The sequence below is a fragment of the Cetorhinus maximus genome, chromosome 11 (assembly GCF_964194155.1).
Source record: "Cetorhinus maximus chromosome 11, sCetMax3.hap1.1, whole genome shotgun sequence".
Classification (NCBI taxonomy): Eukaryota; Metazoa; Chordata; class Chondrichthyes; order Lamniformes; family Cetorhinidae; genus Cetorhinus; species Cetorhinus maximus.
Window position 1 is genome coordinate 39,875,846 of NC_135889.1, and position 21,649 is coordinate 39,897,494.

General features: G+C 45.5%; 1 protein-coding gene across 1 annotated transcript in view; it reads left to right on the forward strand.

Annotated features, from left to right (window-relative positions):
• The window catches only part of dnah7 (dynein, axonemal, heavy chain 7), a 614,695-nt gene that overhangs the window by 230,946 nt on the left and 362,100 nt on the right, over positions 1–21,649 (forward strand). Inside the window, exons 31-32 of the mRNA XM_078551851.1 lie at positions 9,728–9,910; positions 10,462–10,638. Of these exons, the coding sequence (XP_078407977.1) occupies positions 9,728–9,910; positions 10,462–10,638 (360 nt within the window). The remainder of the gene's footprint in view (positions 1–9,727; positions 9,911–10,461; positions 10,639–21,649) is intronic.

Below are 21,649 nucleotides of genomic sequence, written 5' to 3' on the forward strand. Positions count from 1 at the left end.
TTCATGAAATCATACCTTACATGCAATGTCCCAGACACCACCATCACTATCCATGAGTATGTCCTGTCCCACTGGCAGGACAGACTACTAGAGGTAGTGGCACAATGGTATACAGTCGGGAGGGAGTTGCCCTGGGAGTCCTCAACATTGACTCTGGACCCTATCAGGTCTCAGGGTATCAGGTCAGTCATGGGCAAGGAAGCCTCCTGCTGATTATCACCTACCGCCCCCCTCAGCTGATGAATCAGCACTCTTCCATGTTGAACACCACTTGGAAGCAGCACTAAGGGTAGCAAAGGCCTGGGTGGGACTTCAATGTCCATCACCAAGAATGGCTCAGTGCACTGCCACAGAATGAGCTGGCCAAGTCCTAAAGGACAAATTTGCTGGACTGGGTCTGTGGCACGTGGTGAGGGAACTAACAAGAGAGAAAAACCTATTGATCTCGTCTTTACCATTCTATCTTTTGCACATGCATCTGTCCATGACAGAAGTATGTGCATAAGAATGGTGATAGCGAAGTCCACCCTCAGGAGGATGCCCTTCTTTATGTTGTGTGGCACTACCACTGTGCCAAATAGGATCGATTTCATACAGATCTAGCAACTCAAAACTGGGCATCCATTAAGCACTGTAGGCTATCAGCAGGAGCAGAATTGCATTTAATTACAATCAGTAACTTCATGGCCCAGCATATCCCCCACTCTAGCATTACCATCAAACAGGGGTATTAACCCTGGTTCAGTGAAAAATGCAGGAGGGCAAGCCAGGTATATCTAAAAATGAGGTGTCAACTTGGTGAAGCTACAACACAGGGCTACTTGCATGTCAAACAGCATAAGCAGCATTCGGTAGACAGAGCTAAGTGATCCCACAACCAAAGGATTCGAACTAAGCTCTGCAGTCCTGCCATACTCAGTCATGAATGTTGGAGGGCAATTGAACAACTAACTGGAGACGGAGAAGGCTGCACAAACATTGACATGCTCAATGATGGGGAAGCCTAGCATATCAGTGCAAAAGATGAGGCTGAAGCATTTGCAACCATTTTCAGCCAGAAGTGTCGAGTGGATGATCTATCCCTGTCTCCTCCTGAGGTCCACGGCATCACCAATGCCAGTTTCAGCCAACTCGATTCACTCCACGTGATATCAAGAAATGGCCTAAGTTACTGGATACTGCAAAGGCTATGGGCCCTGACAACATTCTGGCAATAATACTCAAGACCAGGGCAGGGAGAGAAATCACAGGCCCTGATGCTTCTTCTGTTTCTGGGACCCTTATTCCCCTCTCCACACTTTAACCCTCCCCCTCAGTCACGCATGATATTTTTTGCTCTTTCAAGATTCACCAATCAATTCACCAATCACAGAAAGGTCCTAATAAAATGATAACACCCATTGTTAGCACCTGGTTTCAACTGCTATCTGACCTGTGTGCAGCCTGGGTCATTAATATTATGAGCAGCAACGATATAATGCAGTGTTAGTTTTGTGCACCCGATAGGTGATCCCACCATGACTATTAAACAAACCAAAGAGTACAAATTTTAGTTCAACAGCATCATGCAACGCTGTTAATTTGACAGGAAAATATCCCATTAGTTATTTTTAACACTGTGCAGATGATAACACTGATTTCAGTGACTGCCTCAGCCTTCACTAATATGTTCTGCACATTGCACCATTTGGAAATGGTGACAGTAAGTTCATATTTGGGGAAAGATTCAATACTTGCCAGCCAGATAAACCACTCAAGATCTTTTCCATTCTGTGGAAGTAGAAGAAGACTTCCTTCTGCCTGGGTGCATGATATTATTCAATATACTTCTTTCATGTGGGGGAGGGAGCATAATTGGATTCTATTTATCAGTAATCTCACAGGGTAGAAAGATCAAATGACTCCTGAGCAACAAAGTGGAATGATTCAACAACATTGATCTTCACTGTCAGTGAGAAGCATTGAAGCCCTTGGGCATCTCTGTGCAATACAACTTTTAAGAGGCCAGAGGACAAAGACTAAATGGTTTACAATTGTATATGTGTTTTCTTGATTAGCAAGTCTGAAGACTCTGCTGATTGCTGCTTCTACCTGCAATATATTTTCAATATCTATGTAACCCAACTTTATCATGTATTTTTCAATACCTCAAAAAACTCATTAAAAAACACTAAGCTAGAGTGTGATAATAGGTAAGTAGACAAAAGGACAAAATTGAAGTCAATGGAAAAGACTCTTGAGAATCATGTGTAGTGTAAAACAGGTTACTGATTCACTATGAGCCCATTATGCACTCCTGTCCTGGCAGTGTCATGCCACAAAGCCTGCTCAGAGTAAACTTTCATTAGCAACAAAATAGACAGACTCCAGCCATAATTCCACCCTCTGCTCCCAAGATAATTATGGATGACAAAGGCCATCTAGCCCAGCTTATCTCATCCATCCAGAATTACATACAAACATATGTATTACAAGCATGAGTAGGCCATTCGGCCCCTTAAGCCTGCTTTGCCAGTTGATAACATTGCCTATGTCATACCAGTGACTACAACCCAAAAGTACTTAATTGGCTATAAAGCGATTTGGGCCATTGTGAAAGGTGCTATATAAATTTAGCTTTTGTCTTTCTTTCATTACACTTGCATACAGTAGGCAGAGTGACTGTGGCAATGTTGAAATTGGAGGCCTAATGCTGAGTCTTTAAGGATAATTCATCACAGAGCAATCAACTGATGTTAGGAGTGTGGCTATAAAGAAATCACTACATTTACAAAACAATTCAATTCTATAGCTAGTACAACCTTACCATTCTGGCTTCTCTGGCACCAACCCACTATCGTACAATTCTGTTCTACTCTGAATTTACAGCCTATCCACAGTCGAGCCATAGATTACAAAAGCAAGGGAGGTCATGTTGGAGTTGTATAGAACCTTGGTGAGGCCACAGCTGGAATACTGTGTGCAATTCTGGTCGCCACTTTATAGGAAGGATGTGATTGCACTGGAGGGAGTGCAGAGGAGATTCATCAGGATGTTGCCTGGGATGAAACATTTAAGTTATGAAGAGAGGTTGGATCGACTTGGGTTGTTTTCGTTGGAGCATAGAAGACTGAGGGGCGACCTGATCGAGGTGTACAAGATTATGAAGGGCATGGACAGGGTGAATAGGGAGCAGCTGTTCCCCTTAGTTGAAGGATCAGTCACAAGGGGACACAAGTTCAAGGTGAGGGGCAGGAGGTTTAGGGGGGAATGTGTTTTTTATCTAGAGGGTGGTGACAGTCTGGAATGCACTTCCTGGGAGGGTGGTGGGGGCGGGTTGCCTCACATCTTTTAAAAAGTACCTGGATGAGCACTTGGCACGTCATCACATTCAAGGCTATGGGCCAAGTGCTGGGATTAGGTAGGTAGGTCAGGTGTTTCTCACATGTCGGTGCAAATTCGATGGTCCGAAGGGCTTCTTCTGCACTGTGTGAGTCTGTGATGCTGTGGCTGGGGGAGGGGAAAGGATGGGGGAGCACAAGAAAATGTGTAGCACCACCATGCTGGCTAAATCGAAAGTGAAACGAGAGTCGGGGTGGGTGAGAACAGGTGCACTATGGGAGTGTGAGCAGTGGGTGGGCGGAGATGCAGGTCAGCTCAGATTGTCAACTGAAAGCGAACTGCAACAGGCAGCATTGAAAATGCTCAGGACATTGAGATGACTATGATGCGGGAAGAATCCACGTGCATGGGAGAGTGCTTGCATGATGCTCCAAAAGGCCCTGCCACACACACACTTCTCCCTAGAGACTCACTCGTGGGCTGGCTGCATGCAGCTGAACTGCTATTTTGGTGGCGGGGGTAGGGGGGCGTTGGTGCGTGGTTGCAGTGGGAGGACTTGTGAAGCCTGTCAATGAAGCTGAAAGACACCATTACATATTATTCAGTGAAAGTGAATATATTTTCTGATTGTAAAAGTGACAAAATGTGCAGCCAACTGTGATCAAAATTTCTTAATTTTTGAATGCCTTATGCTTCTAGGTGCTGCCCTGACATCTGCAGCAGGGGTGGAGACAGTCTGTGCAATCATTGGCCCTGTTGCCTCTGATGACTTTGGTGTGGGTCCTCTGAAGGGCTGAGGCTTTGGGGGCCCTGGCTTGCTTTGGCTATCCTCCTGTGCGCCAGCTGCTCCCTCTGCGGTGACAGAGGACTAGGTTGAGGGGGGGGGTCACAGGCAAAGGGGACTTGGAGGGAGAGGACAGCCTCTGAAATTCCTGATTGGATGACCCAGGGGTGTCCAACTGCAGCCGCTGCTCATTTTGTGTACCCGAGGGCCAGGGCCTGACTCCTTGAGGGGAAGGAGCACCTGCGGGGATGTCGAGGTGCCCCATTTCCCTCTTGTGATGGATGCAGGTCTGAGCGCATCTTTGCATTCTTCTTGACCAGGTCTCCATGGCATCTGCCATCCTCCCCATGGAGACCTCCATACACGCACATGTGGGCATCACTTCATCAGAGAGCAGTTGGACACACTCCTCCGACTCGCGTGCCACTCTGTTGAGGGCTTCCAACAGCTCTGCATGATGTTCCCTCGCCTTCTGCTGATTTTGCAGGATTAGTTGGAAGGCCAAATCCAGAGGCTCGTCATCTGGCTTGGACCTCAAAGATGCCTCTTTCCCAGCGGTCTTCCGAGTGCCAGGGAGCTTGGCTGAACCTGCCTCCTCCCGCTGTGGACACATGTCCGTGCGGTGACCACTAAATCGTGAACCTGAGCCTGTTCTAGATCTAGATCCCATTGAGATGTGTCTCTGCGCTGGTGGAGGGTGTGGGTAAGTGCTGTGACACGTCTTCCATGCTGCTAATCTCCAGCTCTTCAATGGAGGAGGAGTCCTCTTGGCTGGCGGTGAGGATGTGGATGGAGTTGAGGGACTAGCTGGCTGAGGGTGTAGGTCACTTGGTAGAGCTCCCTGTGAACCAAAGCAGAGATAATTAGCGCATGTCAGCAGAGTCAAAAGCGGGAGAGAGAGCATTCACAGTTGCATTGAAGAAGGGATGATGTGGTGCAGATTCCTCATGACGGTGTTCGCCGCCGACCTCACTGTCATTGCCAGCACGGTCCACATCCTCAGCAATGGCACGCTCCTCAAAGTGAGTGAGGGGCCTAATGTGGGCCACTCCACCCCCCAGTCTGGGACCTCTCCCTGCTCTGGAGAGAGTGTGAGCAGGACACATAGCACTGCATGGAATGTTTGTGTAGTGAGCGGAGGCATGGACTGAATGAGGATATGAGCCTGACGGAGATGTGAGGGTGCATGTGAGAGTTAGTGGTGTTGAGGTGTGAGATCCCTGTGGACGTGTGATGGTTTTGTGAGTGTGAGAGTTGAGAGTGATGAGAAGGTTTACCCTGGCGGAACGGATGAGACCATTCATCCTTGGCGGCACTGAGTGGCTGTCCTCTTTTGCAAGGCACTGGTGCTGACCAGTGCTGCTGCCACCTCCCATGCTGGATTGGTGACTGCCCAGAGTGGAGGTAAAGGACTTCAGGGCAGGCTTTCACTGCGTCCAAAATGTGCTTGAGGAACGTGTCATTAAACTGGGGTGTGGAGGTGGTTGGGGGGGGGGGGGGGGTGGGAGGGGTGGGGGGAGAGGTGGTGGTGGTGGTGGTGGTGCAGTCTTTTTGCCTTTTGGGGCCATGTCTTCTTTGTAGCAGTTGTGGGCTGGAAACACTGAGAGGTGTGCGCACGGTTGCGCTTTAAATGTGGTGCCTAGGGTGATAAAGTGGCGAGGTGATAGCATAACGGGCAAACGAGAGCCCACCCACCATTGAAACCCGGGAATGCATAATTAATGAGGCGGGATTGGGATGTTGTGGCATGAAAAGCCGCCATTGCGGCCAACAGATAATACTTCCTTTTTCCGTCCGCTACCACACTTAGCGCAAACCTGGGACAATTCCATTCATGGAGTGTAAATATTTGGGAGCCTAGCATTGATCCCAGTGGCACCTCAATAACTACAGTTTCCCCAACCTGAAAATCATCCATTTATCCTGATTGAGTTTTTTGTTGGTTAGCCAGTCTTCTATCCATGCTAATATATTACCACTTATACTATGAGGTTTTTTCCTGTGCAATAAACTTTTATGTGGCACCTTATCAGATGCCTTTTGGAAATCCAAATGCATTACATCTACTTGCTCCCCTTTAGCCATCCTGCTTGTTACATCCTCAAGTAATTTTAATAAATTTGTCGAACATATTTTCCCTTTCACAAACCTGTGTTTACTCTGCCTGCTTGTATTATGATTTTCTAAATGTCCTGCTGCTACTTCCTTAATAATGGATTCAAGCATTTTCACAATAACAAATGTCAGGCTAACTGGCCTCTGGTTTCCAGCTTTGTCTTCTTTTCGTGAAAAGGAGCATTACATTTGCAGTTTTCCAATCTGCTGGGACCTTTCCAGAATCTAGGGAACTTTTGAAGATTTCATCCAATGCATCCACTATCTCAGCAGTCACTTCTTTTAAGACTCTAGGAAGGAGGTCCAGGGAGCTTGTCAGCTTTTAGTCTCATTAATTTGTCTAGTACCTTTTTCTGTAGTGAAGACAGATACAATATATTTGTTCAAAGTCTTCGCCATTTCTTGTTTGCCCTCATTAATTCCCTAGTCTCATCCTCTAAGGGATCAACATTTACTTTAACTACTCTTCCTTTTCGTATACTTACTGTATGTTTTGATATTTCTTGTTAATTTGCTCAGAATCCCTTTCCTCCCTCTTTTTATTTTAGTCATTCTTTAGTGGTTTCTAAAGTGTTCCCAATCTTCTGGCCTACCATGAACCTTTGCAACATTGTATGTCTTTTCTTTCAATTTGATACTGTCCTTAACTTTCTTTGTTATCCATGGATGGTTCAGCTTTCTCATAGAATGGAATTTAGTTGTGGCAAAGGGTTTTCTGCCCAGTGGTTGGAGCATTGGTGGGGGCCTTGTGTCACCATTCTATGGGAGGACCAATGCAATTACAAGATAAGCAGGCACTTACTTGGACAGACTTGGGCCTCCCACTGAATTAAGGTTCCAGTAGGGCAGAAATCCTGCCCCCTTGATTGGCCAGTTAATCAGAGGCCATCTGCTTTCCATTAATGATAGCATCAACCAGAGTGGTGGCCAATGGCAATAATACACTGAGGTCTTCATTAGAGATTGTCACTTGATCTGTGGAGAGAGGAAAGTGGGATGGGATACAGTCATGGGGAGGAGGTCGCTGGCGATGGGGGGAAGGGAAGGTTGGATTCAAGGGCAGGGAACTGGATTTTAGCGGTCTCCTCATTTCCGATGCCAGGACCCTTGATCCCTCAAGTTTGCTGAGTGTCGCTCTGGAGGCATGGGAGACCCGTGTAAGTCCTGTTAAATCCCTGAACCATCATTAAATCATGGTGAGCTCAGGGATAATTGATTTCAAATGATTTGTTAACGAGCCTAATTACTTCCTGCTACCAGCAGGTGGGTTTCTTGCTTTGGGCCCTTCCTGCCCTTCACTAGAGGTAGGACAATATTCCCATCACTAGTGGTTGGGCACTCAGCCTCCTGTACAATTCTCCAGGCCTGCCAACTTGCCTGCTTCAGCTGGCTTGATTAAATTCCACCCATGGTGTCTTTCTTTCTCAATGAAATATATCTTTGTTGAGAATTATGAAATATCACCTTAAATGCCTGCTACCAATTGTCTACCACCTCATCTTTTAATCTATTTTCCCTGTCCTCTTTAGCCAACTTTGTCCTCATACCCATGTAATCATCTTTATTCAAGTTCAAAGCACTAGTCTTAGACCTACACCTCTCACCCTCAAAGTGATTGTGAAATTCTGTCATGTTATGATAATTGTTGCAGAGAGACTCTTTTACTTTGAGCACATTAATTAATTGTGTCGTATTGCACATTACGAGATCTAAAATAGCCTGCTCCCTGGCTCTAGAATGTACTACTCTAAGAAATTGTCCTGAATACACTCTATGAACTCATCCTCCAGCCTACCTTTGCCAATTTTATTCATCCAATCTATATGAAGATTAAAATCACCCATGATTATTGCAGGATATTTCATATAAGCCTCAATTATTTCTTCTTGTATACTCTGTCCTACAGTGTAGCTAACGTTAAGGAGACCTATACATTACTCCCACCAGCGTCTTCTTTCCTTTGCTATTTATTATCACCACCCAAACTGATTATACAGCTTAATCATCCAAGGCAAGATAATTTCTCACACTACTGATTCCATACTTTATCAACAGAACTACCCCATCTCCTTTTCTTTTCTGCCTTTCCTGCTGAAATGTCAAATACCTCTGAATATTCAGTTCCCAGCCTTGGTCATCTTGCAACCCCATCTCAACAGTGGCTATCAGATCATACCCTTTTATTTTTCTTTGTGCTATCAGTTCATCAATCTTTTTAACGAATGCTGTATGCATTCATATAAAGAGCCTTTAATTTAGACTTTTTACCATTTTTCATTATTCTCACCCAATTGGCTAGTGGTCCCAGTATTGTTCAAATGAAGCCTATCCCAATGGAACAGCTGCCTCTTTCCGCAGCACTAGTTCCAATGCCCCATGAATTGAAACCCATTTATTCCACACCCATTCAACTCTGTAATCTTATTGACCCTATGCCAATTTGCTTGTGGCGCAACATCCACTCTCCTGTTTTATGATGCCACTGGAGTCACAAAGGGGTACTTGTAAAATGTCTGCCCCAGAATACCTCAATTCATCTTCCCTAAAGTGTACATCAGCCTAAATTAGAGCAATTGAGAAACATAGTTAATTTTTAGATATCCCCTTCATAACATTGTTAATATTTTAACAATGAAGTAGAATGTCTTTCCCTTATTATGAAGATATCTGTCTTGAGTGGTGGACTTTCTCTTGTTCTCCAGAAAGCAGGGAAAAAGAAACATCTATTCAGCCAATTAAACCTATTTGAAACTTCTCCATGTAATCTTCACCATCGTGAACTCACCAACTTCATTTCTTGAGAAAGTGAACAACATAGGTAATATTTCCAATAAAAATATGAAATTTCTCCCCAACTCCCAAAAATAATCAGATTATAAGCTTAAAATCTTTATTTAAATTCCATTTGCTTTCTTCAACTCTGACCAGTTGTACATACAACTGATGTTACCAGGATTCTGGCTGCAGTTTTCCATAAAGCACTGTTGGTTTGCAATTCTAATTTCAGAAGAATAGCAGTAAACCAACCTTCCAGTACTGATGTTTTTTTCCCTATTTTCATTTCAACTCATTGCCATTCTTATCTGGTATCAGCCAGAAAAAGAACCAAAGAATCCAACAGTGGCTCAAAAGACCCAGAAAAATAGGGTGTTGCTGAAGCTTTTGGATATAAAAAGGCTTATGGATCATCCAAGTCTTCGCTTATCTGTTAATAGCCTTTACACCTGTTCTTAACCAGATGGTTATCCACTTCTTTTTGAAATAAAATAGTGAACGTAGTATTAACTGTTGCACAATTTCCAAGTCTAGTGTGTAGCTTTGCAGTTTTTTTTTTGTGGCTCCAGATTGGCTTTCAAATTGGATCAAATATCTTCACTCTCCCATGTTAGCAGGAAAAGATTTTCAACTTCCTTTTAATTGCCTCTGAATGTCCAATTCCTTAGAACAGTTGTAATTACTGATTTGGTCTATTCAAAATGTAATGAAGACTTTTTTATTTCGAAATAGACCCCTGACAGGAAGTGGTTAATCTTTGATGGACCAGTTGATGCAGTCTGGATTGAGAATATGAACACTGTGCTAGATGACAACAAGAAATTGTGTCTGATGAGTGGAGAGATCATTCAGATGTCTCCCCAAATGAGTCTTATTTTTGAGCCAATGGATTTGGAGGTTGCTTCCCCTGCTACTGTAAGTAATCATGTATGAATTTTGATGGAAATATAAGGCTGATTTCATGACAATGCTTCAAGCGAGGAATGGCATTCATAGGGGGTGCAGCTCAGACTACAGTCCATGACTCTATTTATTAATTTGATTTGATAGAAAATCATCAGTTGTGGGAAATGATTTCCCAATGCTTTGCCCTGCAAGTGCTCCATCTTGCTAGGAGCAGCCAATCATGTAACCAGCCCTTAGTGAAATGCATTTTGTAAAAATTATTATTTTCAACATGATACTATGAATGGAAAGGAAACATAGGGAGGTATGAAGACATTTTGTATTTTGCATAAATTTCCAACTTTTATATTAACAGCAGGAATTTCCTCTGAGCTGTCCCACATTACTGCAATAATTTTGCTGGATGTATGATTGAAACCCATTTGTATACATTCTGACAAAGTTATACCAGGAGCGAGAGCAGCTTCACGGGAATTCCTGGAAAACGTTTTTTGAAATGGGACTTAGTGCCAGACTGCATACTACATTTTTAGTGAGAATATCTGTTCATTATATTTTAGGTTTCAAGGTGTGGAATGGTCTACATGGAACCTCTTATGATGGGATGGAAGCCCGTAATGGTATCTTGGATGAATAAGATGCCACATGGTGTACGTCCCATGCACAAGGAATTAATTGAAGGATTGTTTGACAGAATGGTGCCAGTGTGCCTTCAATTTGTTCGAAAAGCAGCCAAGGTAACAAGCTAGTTTTAAGTGTCTTGTATCTAAATGGAATGTGATTCCTGCAAATGGGATATGATTACTGTAAACATATTGGCCTATAACTTCTGATCTCCAGGGCATTGTACCTCGGGGTATACCCAAAGGATATGCTGAGGGACCCCTCCACATCCACCTGTTGGGCAGGTACCCTGCACTGGGAACCATCCAAAACCCCGATTTAAATTGCAAACTTTGGATGGTTCCAACTGTCGTACAGGAATAGTACCCACTTTTAATTAAAACCACTTCTAACTCCTGGTAACGATAGCACTGACCCCCCACCCCCAGCCCCACCCACTGGACCTCCTGATCATCCCCTGTGCTCCCCCACAACTACTCCCCACCCACCCTGACTACCCTCCTCATCGAATACCCTCCCGATCCCCCCGATTAGCTTCCAATACTTCACGGGACCCTCTGGCTGGACCCCCACACCCCATCTACCCTCTCGAACCCTCAAGGAACACTCACTATGCTCCCACCCCCAATTACCCATCCAACCTCCACAGAACTCCCCCGACTACACACCTATCCACCGACTACCCTCCCAGCTCTCCCAACTATCCCCCCACCCCCCTGACTAGCCCCCTGACCCAGCACAGGAACCGCCGACTACCCCACCCACCTCCCTACTACCCTCCCACAGCCCCAGATACCTCCCCACCCCCTGACTACCCTCCCATGCCCTCCTGACTAACCTCACTGACCACCCCCACAATGATCATCCCCTACACTGATCGGCCCCACACTGACCACCCAACTCCCTACTTACCACCCTCCCCACTGATCACCCAAATCTCCCAATGACCAGGCCCCCACACTAACCATCTGACCCTCCAACTGACCACCTCCCCACAGACCACCCAAACCCCCGCCACTGACCACCCGAGCCCATCCACTGATCATCACCGCCCCCCCCCACCGCTCCCACCCTCCCACACCATCCCAACCACTTACCTTACACACTTATCTTCTCCCTAGCTTACTGATTTATGCCAGCTAGTGCTGTAAAAAGAGGGCGTATCTTTATTTCCCCCAACTCCTCTGCACTTGACAGAAGACCTCAGGAACCTGCTGCACTGCATTTTTCTTACCCGGTGCAAGCCGGAAGGTTGGGCGAGAAAGGTGCGGCTGCATTTTAGTGTGGGCAAATAGGGGCGGAATGGCAAATCGACTGTGATTACCGCTCCACGGAAGTTATGGCTCAATATAATTTTCATATACATCTACTTTATGTTCATTCTATCAATCCATCATAACCCAACACTTTTTCCACAGGAATCTATGGAAAACTAAACAGAACCTAGTGGTGCTACCATTATAAAACTCCATGGTCTAGCACAGGCAGCCAAAACCTTAATGACAAGGAGAGATATTATTTAAAATTTAGTCTAAAGCAAATAAGAGTCACAATGCTGTTATTCAAGTGCCAGATAATAATGAAAAGCGAAATAGAGACTCATTTATGGATTTTTATGCAACACCATTTTACTGACATTCGTAAACTAATATGTATTAATATTAATGAAAGAAGACATTTGATTATCAACATTTTAAAGATTTTGACAAGAAGTTGCTGATTGAATGATGTTTTCTCACAAGTACAATAGTACAATGTTAATAAAAGTTTAAAACAACAGAACAAGACATTTAATTATCTGCAACTCCTTCCTTAAATGAAAAAAATACTCTTACTTTTTATGATCCTTGACCTGACCTCCAAGTTTTTGGTAAGATTTGGTTAGGGACCAATAACGTTATTTTAAAGGAGACAAAGGACGGAATCTTCCCAGATTTGCACTAAGTGTGGTAGTGGGCGAGTAAAGTCGTTTTTTTACCCGCTGGCCCCAATGGCGACTTTTCACGTTGCATCGTCCCAAACCTACCGTATTAATTATGCATTCCTGGGAAACATGTCGTTTCGATTAGGGTGGGCTCTGATTCGCCTGCCACGCCATCAACTCACCGCTTCATCATGCTGGGTACCATGTTTAAAGTACAGCCGCATGCACACCTCTCAGTGCTTCCAGCCCAGGACTGCTGCAAATAAGACATGGCCCCGAAAGGCAAGAAAACTGCAGCCCCCAGATTTAGTGACACATCCTTCAAGTGCCTTTTGAACGCTGTGGAGGCCTGCCATGATGTCCTCTACCCCTGCTTTGGCCGCAGGAGGAGCAACTGCATTACTACTCCAGCTTGGTAGGCAATGGTAGCGGTGGTCAGTTCCAATGCTGCACAGAAGAGGTTGGCCATCCAATGCAGATAGAGGATGAATGATCTCACCTGTGCAGCCAGGGTATGGCAACCATCTCATCACTCTAAATTCACATACTCAAGCCCATCACACATTCATTGGCATCTCACTCACTGCCAGCTCAAAGGACATCATCACTCACTCTTTCACACACACCCTCACATCTCCATCTGGCCTCATCTGCTCTGGAGACTGCCTCCTCAGCCCTCACCATCTTGAGGCCACTTGCACAGATCAACTTGTGCCCCCACACAAACCCTGGGATAATCCCCTTCCTCAGTACAGTCCTCACCCTGCAGCCTCTTCCCTTGCCTCAGGCCACTTCTCCCCCTTCCCCAAGCACGACCTAGCCCTGCAGCAGTGCAAAACCACCCCTGCCTTATGGCTGGTCTGGTAGGTAGAGACCTGCCATGCAATCACGCCGATGTGCGGGGTCATTCAGCGTGGGGGGATGAGCCCGGTGGGCTAGCTTTAAAATGATATGCAGATGTATTACAATGAGGTTCCCGACATCCGATGGGCAATGTGGCCCGCCATTGCTGTGCTGAGTGTGCAATCACAGACTGGTTTCATGATGTTGTGAAACCTATTTTTGGCCTTCTTGCCATATTGTCTGCTCACGCTGCCGAGCACGCCCGATGCCAGTGGACATGTACGATTCTGCCCAAAGTTTGAGATTCATAGAGCCATAGAGGTCTACAGCACAGAAAAAGGTCCTTCGGCCCATCGAGTCTGCGCTGGTCAAACAAGTACCTAACCATTTTCCAGCTCTAGGCCCATAGCCTTGTATGCCATGGCATCGCAAGTGCATATCCAAATACTTCTTAAATGTTATGAGGGTTTCTGCCTCTACCATCCTTTCAGGCAGTGAGTTCCAGATTCCCACCACCCTCTGGGTGAAAATATTCTCCCTCACATCCCTCTAAACCTCCTGCCCCTTGCCTTAAATCTATGCCCCTGGTTATTGATCTTTCCACCAAAGGGAAAAGTTCCTTCCTGTCTACCCTATGTATGCCCCTCATGATTTTATACACCTCAATCATGTCCCCCTCAATCTCTTCTACTCCAGAGAAAATAACCCCAGTCTATCCAATCTCTCCTCATAACTAAAACTCTCCAGCCCAGGCAACATCCTGGTAAATCTCCTCTGCACTCTCTCTAGTGCAATCACATCCTTCCTATAATGCGGATTCCAGAACTGCATGCAATACTCTAGCTGTGGCCTAACCAGCGTTTTATACAGTTCCAGCATAACCTCCCTGCTCTTATATTCTATGCCTTGGCTAATAAAGGCAAGTATCCCATATGCCTTCTTAACCACCTTATCTACATGTCCCACTACCTTAAGGGACCGGTGGACATGCACACCAAGGTCCCTCTGATCCTCAGTACTTCCCAGGGTCCTACCATTCATCGTGTATTCCCGTGCCTTGTTTGTCCTGCCCAAGTGCATCACTTCCCACTTATCCAGATTAAATTCCATTTGCCACTGATCAGCCCATCTGTCCAGCCTGTCTACATCCTCCTGTAATCTAAGGCTATCCTTCTCACTATTTACCACCCCACCAATTTCTGTGTCATCCGCGAATTTACTGATTAACCCTCCTACATTCAAGACTAAATTGTTTATATATACCACAAATAGCAAGGGACCCAACACCGATCCCAGTGGAACCCCACTGGACACATGCATCCAGTCACAAAAACACCCCTCGACCATCACCCTCTGCTTCCTGCCACTCAGCCAATCCTGGATCCAATTTGCCAAATTGCCTTGGATCCCATGGGCTCAAAAGGCTTGCTGAAGTCCAAGCAGATTACTTCAAATACATTGCCCTCATTTACAGCCCTGGTCACCTCTTCACCTTAACAAAACCATGCTGCCTGTCTTTGATTAATCCCTGCATCTCCAAGTGTAAATTAACTCTGTCCCTCAGAATTGCTTCCAATAGTTTCTCCACCACTGAGGTTAGACTGACTGGCATGTAGTTCCCTGGTTTATCCCTTCCTCCCTACTTGAATAACGGTACCACATTGGCTGTCCTCCAGTCCTCTGGCACCTCCCCTGTGGCCAGAGGGTATTGAAAATTATTTCCAGCGCCTCTACTATCTCCCCCCTTGCCTCACTCAACAGCCTAGAATACATTTCATCCGGGCCTGGAGATTTATCTACTTTTAAGCCTGCCAGACCACTTAGAACCTCCTCTCTTTCTATGCTAATTTCTTTAATTATATCACAGTCCCTCTGCTTGATTTCCATTACCACATTGTCCCTCTCACTTGTGAACACCGACACGAAGTGTTCATTTAGAACCCTACCTACATCTTCTGGCTCCAAACATAGATTACCACTAAGGTCCTTAATGGACCCTACTCTTTCCTTAGTTATCCTCTTACTCTTAATGTACTTGTAAAATAACTTTGGATTTTCCTTTATTTTACCTGCCACTGTTTTTTCATGCCCCCTTTTTGCTCTCCTAATTTCCTTTTTAAGTTCCCCCTTCACATTCTATGCTCCTCTCGGGCTTTCATTGTTTTGAGCCCCCGGTATCTTCCATAAGCCTCCCTTTTTCTGTTTATCCAATCCTGCATATCCCTCGACATCAAGGGTTCCTCGGAGTTGTTGGTCCCACCCTTTGTCTTTACTGGAATATGTTGGCCCTGTACTCTCCCTATTTCCTTCTTGAATGAGTCCCACTGCTCTGACACTGATTTACCTAAAAGTAGCAGCTCCCAGTCCACTCTAGCCAAATCATATCTGATCTTATTTAAATCAGCTTTCCCCCAGTTTAGAACTCTGATTTCTCGCCCATCCTTGTCCTTTTCCATGACAACCTTGAATCTAACGGAGTTATGATCACTATCTGCAAAATGCTCCCCCACCGATACCTCTACCACTTGCCTGGCTTCAAATTAAGTCCAGGACCGCCCCTCTCTTGTAGGACCTTCTACGTACTGGCTTGAAAAGTTCTCCTGGATGCATTTTGAGAATTCCGCTCCCTCTAAACCTATCACACTATGATTAACCCAGTTAATGTTGGGGACGTTGAAATCCCCCACTATTACTACCCTATTATTTTTACACTAATCTGAAATTTGCCTACATATCTGCTCTTCCATTTCTCTCTGACTGTTTGGGGACCTTTAGTGCACTCCCAGCAATGTGATTGTTCCTTTTTTGTTTTTAAGTTCTACCCATATGGCTTCATTTGAGGAGCCTTCTAAGATGTCACCCCTCCTTACTGCTGTAATTGATTTTTTGATCAATATTGCGATACCCCCTTCTCTTTTACCTCCTTCCCTGTCTCGCTGAAGACCCTTTATCCTGGAATATTGAGCTGCCAACCCTGCCCCTCTCTAAACCATGTCTCTGTGACTGCAATTACATTGTATTTCCATGTGTTAATTTGTGCCCTCAACTCATTTGCCTTATTCGTCACACTCCTTGCATTAAAATAAATACCATCCAACCTTGCCAAACTCTCTTGTGCTTTAACTGGCCCATAATTTCTATGCCTTCCAGATTCACTTGCTCTCTCTTCTAATTTTGTCTGTGCATCTCCCCCCGCTGAACCTCCTCTCAGGATCCCATCCCCCTGCCAAGTTAGTTTAAACCCTCCCCAACAGCACAAGCAAACCTCCCCGCAAGGATGCTGGTCCCATTCCGGTTCAGGTGCAACCCGTCTGCCTTGTACAGGTCCCGCCGCCCCCAGAAATCTAAAGCCCTCCCTCCTGCACCATCTCTCCAGCCATGCATTCATCTGGACTAACCTCTTATTTCTATACCCACTAGCGCGTGGCACTGGAAGTAATCCAGAGATTACTACCTTTGAGGTCCTGTTTTTTAATCTGCTTCCTAGCTCCCTAAATTCTGCTTGCAGGATCTCATCCCTCTTTCTAGCTATGTCGTTGGTAACAATATGTACCACGACCTCTGTCTGTTTTCCCTCCCCCTTTAGAATGCCCTGCAGCTGTTCAGTGACAACCTTGACCCTGGCACCAGGGAGGCAACATACCATCCTGGAGTCATGTCTACGGCTGCAGAAACGCCTGTCTGTTCCCCTTAGTATCGAGTCTCCTACCACTATTGCACTCTTTTTCCTCCCCCACTGTGCAGCTGAGCCACTCACAGTGCCATGAGCGTGGCTGCACTCCCCAGAAGAACCATCACTCTCACCGTTTTTGAACACAGAAAAACGGTTCTTGAGTGAGATGCATCCTGGGGATTTCCTGACAACCTTCCTGAAGCCTTTCTTCTGACTGATGGTCACCCATTCCCTCCCTGTCTGCACTTCAATAAGCTGTGGGCTGACCACGTCTAAAAACGTGCTATCCATGAAACTTTCAGCCTCGCGGATGCACCTCAGTGCGTCAAGCAGCTGCTCAAGCTCTGAAACTTGGAGCTCAAGTAGCTGCAGCTGGTGGCACTTCCTGCACACCTGGTTGGTCAGAGCGCAAAGAATGTCTTGGATTTCCCACATGTTGCAGGCGGTACATAACACGGGATTGAGCTGCCCTGCCATGCCTCTAGTTGAAAAAAACCCCCTTATTTTAAGTTAAGTAAAAAATCATTAAATTATTTATGTACTTTAAATACAAACTGGAACTCTTACCTTTCCTTAGCTTAATCTATTTTAAACTGGAGAAAAACATTTACCCACTACTCACCAATCAGCTCTCACCTTTGTGCTTACGTCACTTTTTGAAGCTTCCCCGCACTCGCGCTGGTTCTGATCTGTCTGCCGCTCTCTCGTGCTGTCTTGGGATGTCACAAGGACCTGACTGCAGGACACCCTTCCTAGGCTTGTCTTTCTTAAGACTTGCTAATAGAATAAAGCCACAAGATTCCTTGGGTTTTGAAGAAACAAAAATAAACTTTACTATACCAAGGCAGAAAGATAAAACATTTTGTATTATCTATCTTATGCTCTAACATTCAGAGTATATATGAGGCACATATGAATTAGCAAGCAAACTGTGCTCGAACACACCACACTGCACAGGAAGACAGAGTCCACGGATTTCTCAACAACCCACCTAGATGTCACTAAATACTGTGAGTCAGCCAATCTCATTGAAACTCTGAGCGGAATCTTACCCCCTCCCCTGCCAGCAGCAGGAATCGTGGTGGGCGGGAGATGTAGAGGTAGGCTAAAAAGCAGTTTCCCAACATTAGGAAATCAGTTTACAATCTTCCTCACTGAACTTTCATGACGGTTTAATGGCGGGCCGCGTTGCTTGCTAGTCAACATTGGGAACTCATTTTTCAACTTATGAATGCTCATTAAAATCCCAATAGGCCAGAATCTTCTAGCTCTGTCCAATCTACTGCTCCGCCAACGGGAATTTACACCATCCTATTTCCCGACTTTACAAAAGTGGTGTGCTCCCTGCAGGGGAGACTTTCATTACTTACCAGACAGTCAATGCTGCCAGCAGGAGATGATGCGTATGGAAGAGATGATTGGGGGCAGTGTTGAAAGACACGAAGGGAAGGGATAACTGGAAGCGACAAAGTTGGGGGCGGGGTGTTGGTAGAACACATGGGGGGAAGGGCTGGTGGAAGAGACGATGGGCGGGGGGTTCTGTGGAATACATGAGTCGAAGGGGTGTTGGAAGAGACAAAGTGGGGGTTGGTGGAATACACGAGGGAAAGGGGAGTTGGAAGAGATGAAGAGGGGAGTCAGTGGTGGAGTGATTGGGGAAGGAAGGCATGAAGGGGAAGAGGGGAGTGAGCGGGGAATGTTTCATAGGGTGGGGTCAGTCAAATCAATGCTGGAGTCCTGGGGGGAGAGCTGAGGGTGCTGGTGTTAGGAATGGATAGTCACTTTGAGAGGGGGAAGTGGAATGCGGTAGGGTGGGAGGGTCTTTGATGGGGACAAGAATGGTGGCATGGCCAACACAAGTGGGCAGGATCAGGGTGGGCATGGGCACTGTGACTGGTGTGGGCTTTGCGGGGAGGGAAGGCAGGTCCAGGTTAACAGTTATAGGGTTCAGGGTGATGGGGGAGTTTCAAGGGTGACCGAGGGGAGAAAGAAGGTCACATTGGGGCCACACGCATGCATAAATAATGAGGCAGGGAGCACACGATTGAGTTTAAGAGCACACCCTGTTCAACAGCAGAAATCACTCCGACTTCCTGTTTTCACTACGGGACTTAATCCCAGAGTGGAAAATTCCAATGCAATCCAATCCTCTCTCTCCCTCATGAGGGATTCCAGTCTTCACCTTTGAAGATCTAGCCTTGGAATTATACACAAAAGATGTTTCAACTCGGATGGTGTCAAGGACGGCCCATCTCGTAGGACTTGAAATCTTGTTTCCCAGGATTCTGATCCCTGGATTCCTGAGTCTGCACTCAAACACCAACTCACAAGCACAGCTTCTGCTTTTTGGTCATACTGAGCAGAACACTACTAGTCGAAAGGGGTACCTTCGCCCACTGGCCCGCAGCATGGAGTCACTAATCTTCCACTGTCTTCATGGATCTTCATGGCTGCTCCTGAGCCCTCTTCAATTGAAGTCTGCTAACCGTAGCCCTTTTCCAACTTGCAGCCTCTTTCTCTACTCCTCTCTTTTTAACTTAACTGGGACCCCTTTCTGTCCCCTCTCTGGGACCTCTCCCAGTCCCCTGTCTGGGAATCTTCCTTTTGGGACCTTTCCCTGTCCCCCTCTCCCATTGGGACCTCTCCCTGTCCCCTCTCCCTTTGGGACCTCTCCCTGTCCCCTGCCTGGGACGCTTGTCTACAATGGCTCCTGGTCATATGATCTGGGTTTTCACGCTGTTTTCCCGTTCCTGTGCGAGAACTCCGCGATTTGTCAGATTTCGATGTTCCCAATGTCCGCTCTCAAGGTTAAAGTAAGCCTGTCATTCTTTAATGGGATTTCTGCTGTTGGAATTCTTTGGAGAGCCATTCAATATCTAGGCCACTGTCATTTTCATTTTCAAGCAGGACTGTAAACTTTCATCCTTCAGTTTGCTTCTCAACTTGCTTTTAAATGAAATTCTTACTTGAAAACACTTGCACACACTGGAGCTGAATTTATACCCTCAATCCTGTAGCTGGTGATGTCTGTTGCCTTTTTCACTGTCTGTCCTTCACAGTCTTCACAAATAAAGGCATGTCTTTAATTTTTGAACAATTTCATTTTGGCTTTTAACTGACTGAGACTTTGATAAAACATTCCTTTATATATTCACCATCTGTGAATGGCTATCCTCATTTCACAGTCATTGAATGCCACAAACTAGCAGCAGTTGAGCTACCTGATGATTTCACACACTTAGCGAGCACATTCCTATATTTCTCTGCCGTGTTCTTCAGCTCTTTTTATCACTTTCTTTTGGGCTTTTCCAGCAGGAAACTTTTGCCTAATGCAGTGAGCTTTTAGTGAATTGCCTCTCAAGATTTAATTTCTTCTTGTTGATGAATTTCTCATTATAAATGGGACACATAGGGAGGCTTGCAGAATTTGGGATGAATGTGGATGAATTAATCCATTCATCTTAAAATTCTCGATTTTTCTCCTCTTTTCAGCCATTTCCAAAGCAACCTCAAAACAAGGGCCAGAGTAAGTTTGTTCCTTCAATGATTTATCTGCCTGCCTGCACACGACACATGTGCTCACCAACATAGCCTCAGAACCAGGTCCAGAGTGAGTGTGTGTTTTTATTGATTGAAGTGTCGGGCTGCATGTGTTCACCAGGATAACGCCAATAACACTCTGTTACAATTCACTGATCAGCGTCCTACTTGTTGTGCATCTACCCAATTGTGGAGCATTTCCCCATTAATCCTGATCAATCAGGTTGCGACCCATCAGAATGTGCCCTTTTGGGCGAGCTTTTTGAACAGACTAACCAAGACCAGAGTGAGTGCGATGTTTTATTGATGGATGTACCTGCCTGCACATGTGGTTGGATGGCAGGCAATAGTACAGAATAGTCATTTTTCCTGGTGAAACATTTGATCGACAAGAATTTTTAGTTAACTGATTTTTAAAAATGTTTCTGCATTGGGAGCACAATGGGTGAAGAATTCTCTGAAACTCGTAGCACTAAACATTTGAAAAATGTGTTCATTCAGGAGCAGTACATTAGACCCCAGGGAGCTGTACATTGAATCACCTGGTCAAGCATGATACTGCCTGTTGTGGGTTCAAGCCCTGCTACAGAGACTTGAGTACATCATTCAGGTTGATAATTTAGTGCTGAGCGTGTTCTGTATTGTTGAAGATGCTGTTATTTAGATAAGACTAACTAACTAACTACAGTCCTCTTGGGTAGATGGAAAAGATGGCATGGCACTATTTGAGTTCTGCCATTGTTTAAGCCAAAATTTATCTCTTAACAAACATCGCTTAACAGCAGAGACTGAGGCCTACAAAGGAGAGGAAATAGCTGCACTGGCCTCTCCCTTCAAGGGTGAACTGTAGGGCTATTACTGTTGCTTGCTAGTGTTCCCATTATGTAGTAGCATTGCAGATGGGGGCAAAATCTGCTGGCGACCCGAGTGTGTCAAACCCTGCCCCCACCCCACATCACCATTGATATTTGTTGAGTGAGAAAGGATAGACAAGTGGCAATCTTGTTGGTCGCACATGGCAAGGGAGTGATAGGCATCTGTCTGAATTTTCCATCATTGTCTGACACTACCTCGCTCATCTCAGTGAATAGCCACTATCCTGGCAGCACCCTCGCCTAATCCTGCACTGGTCTGCAATACTGAC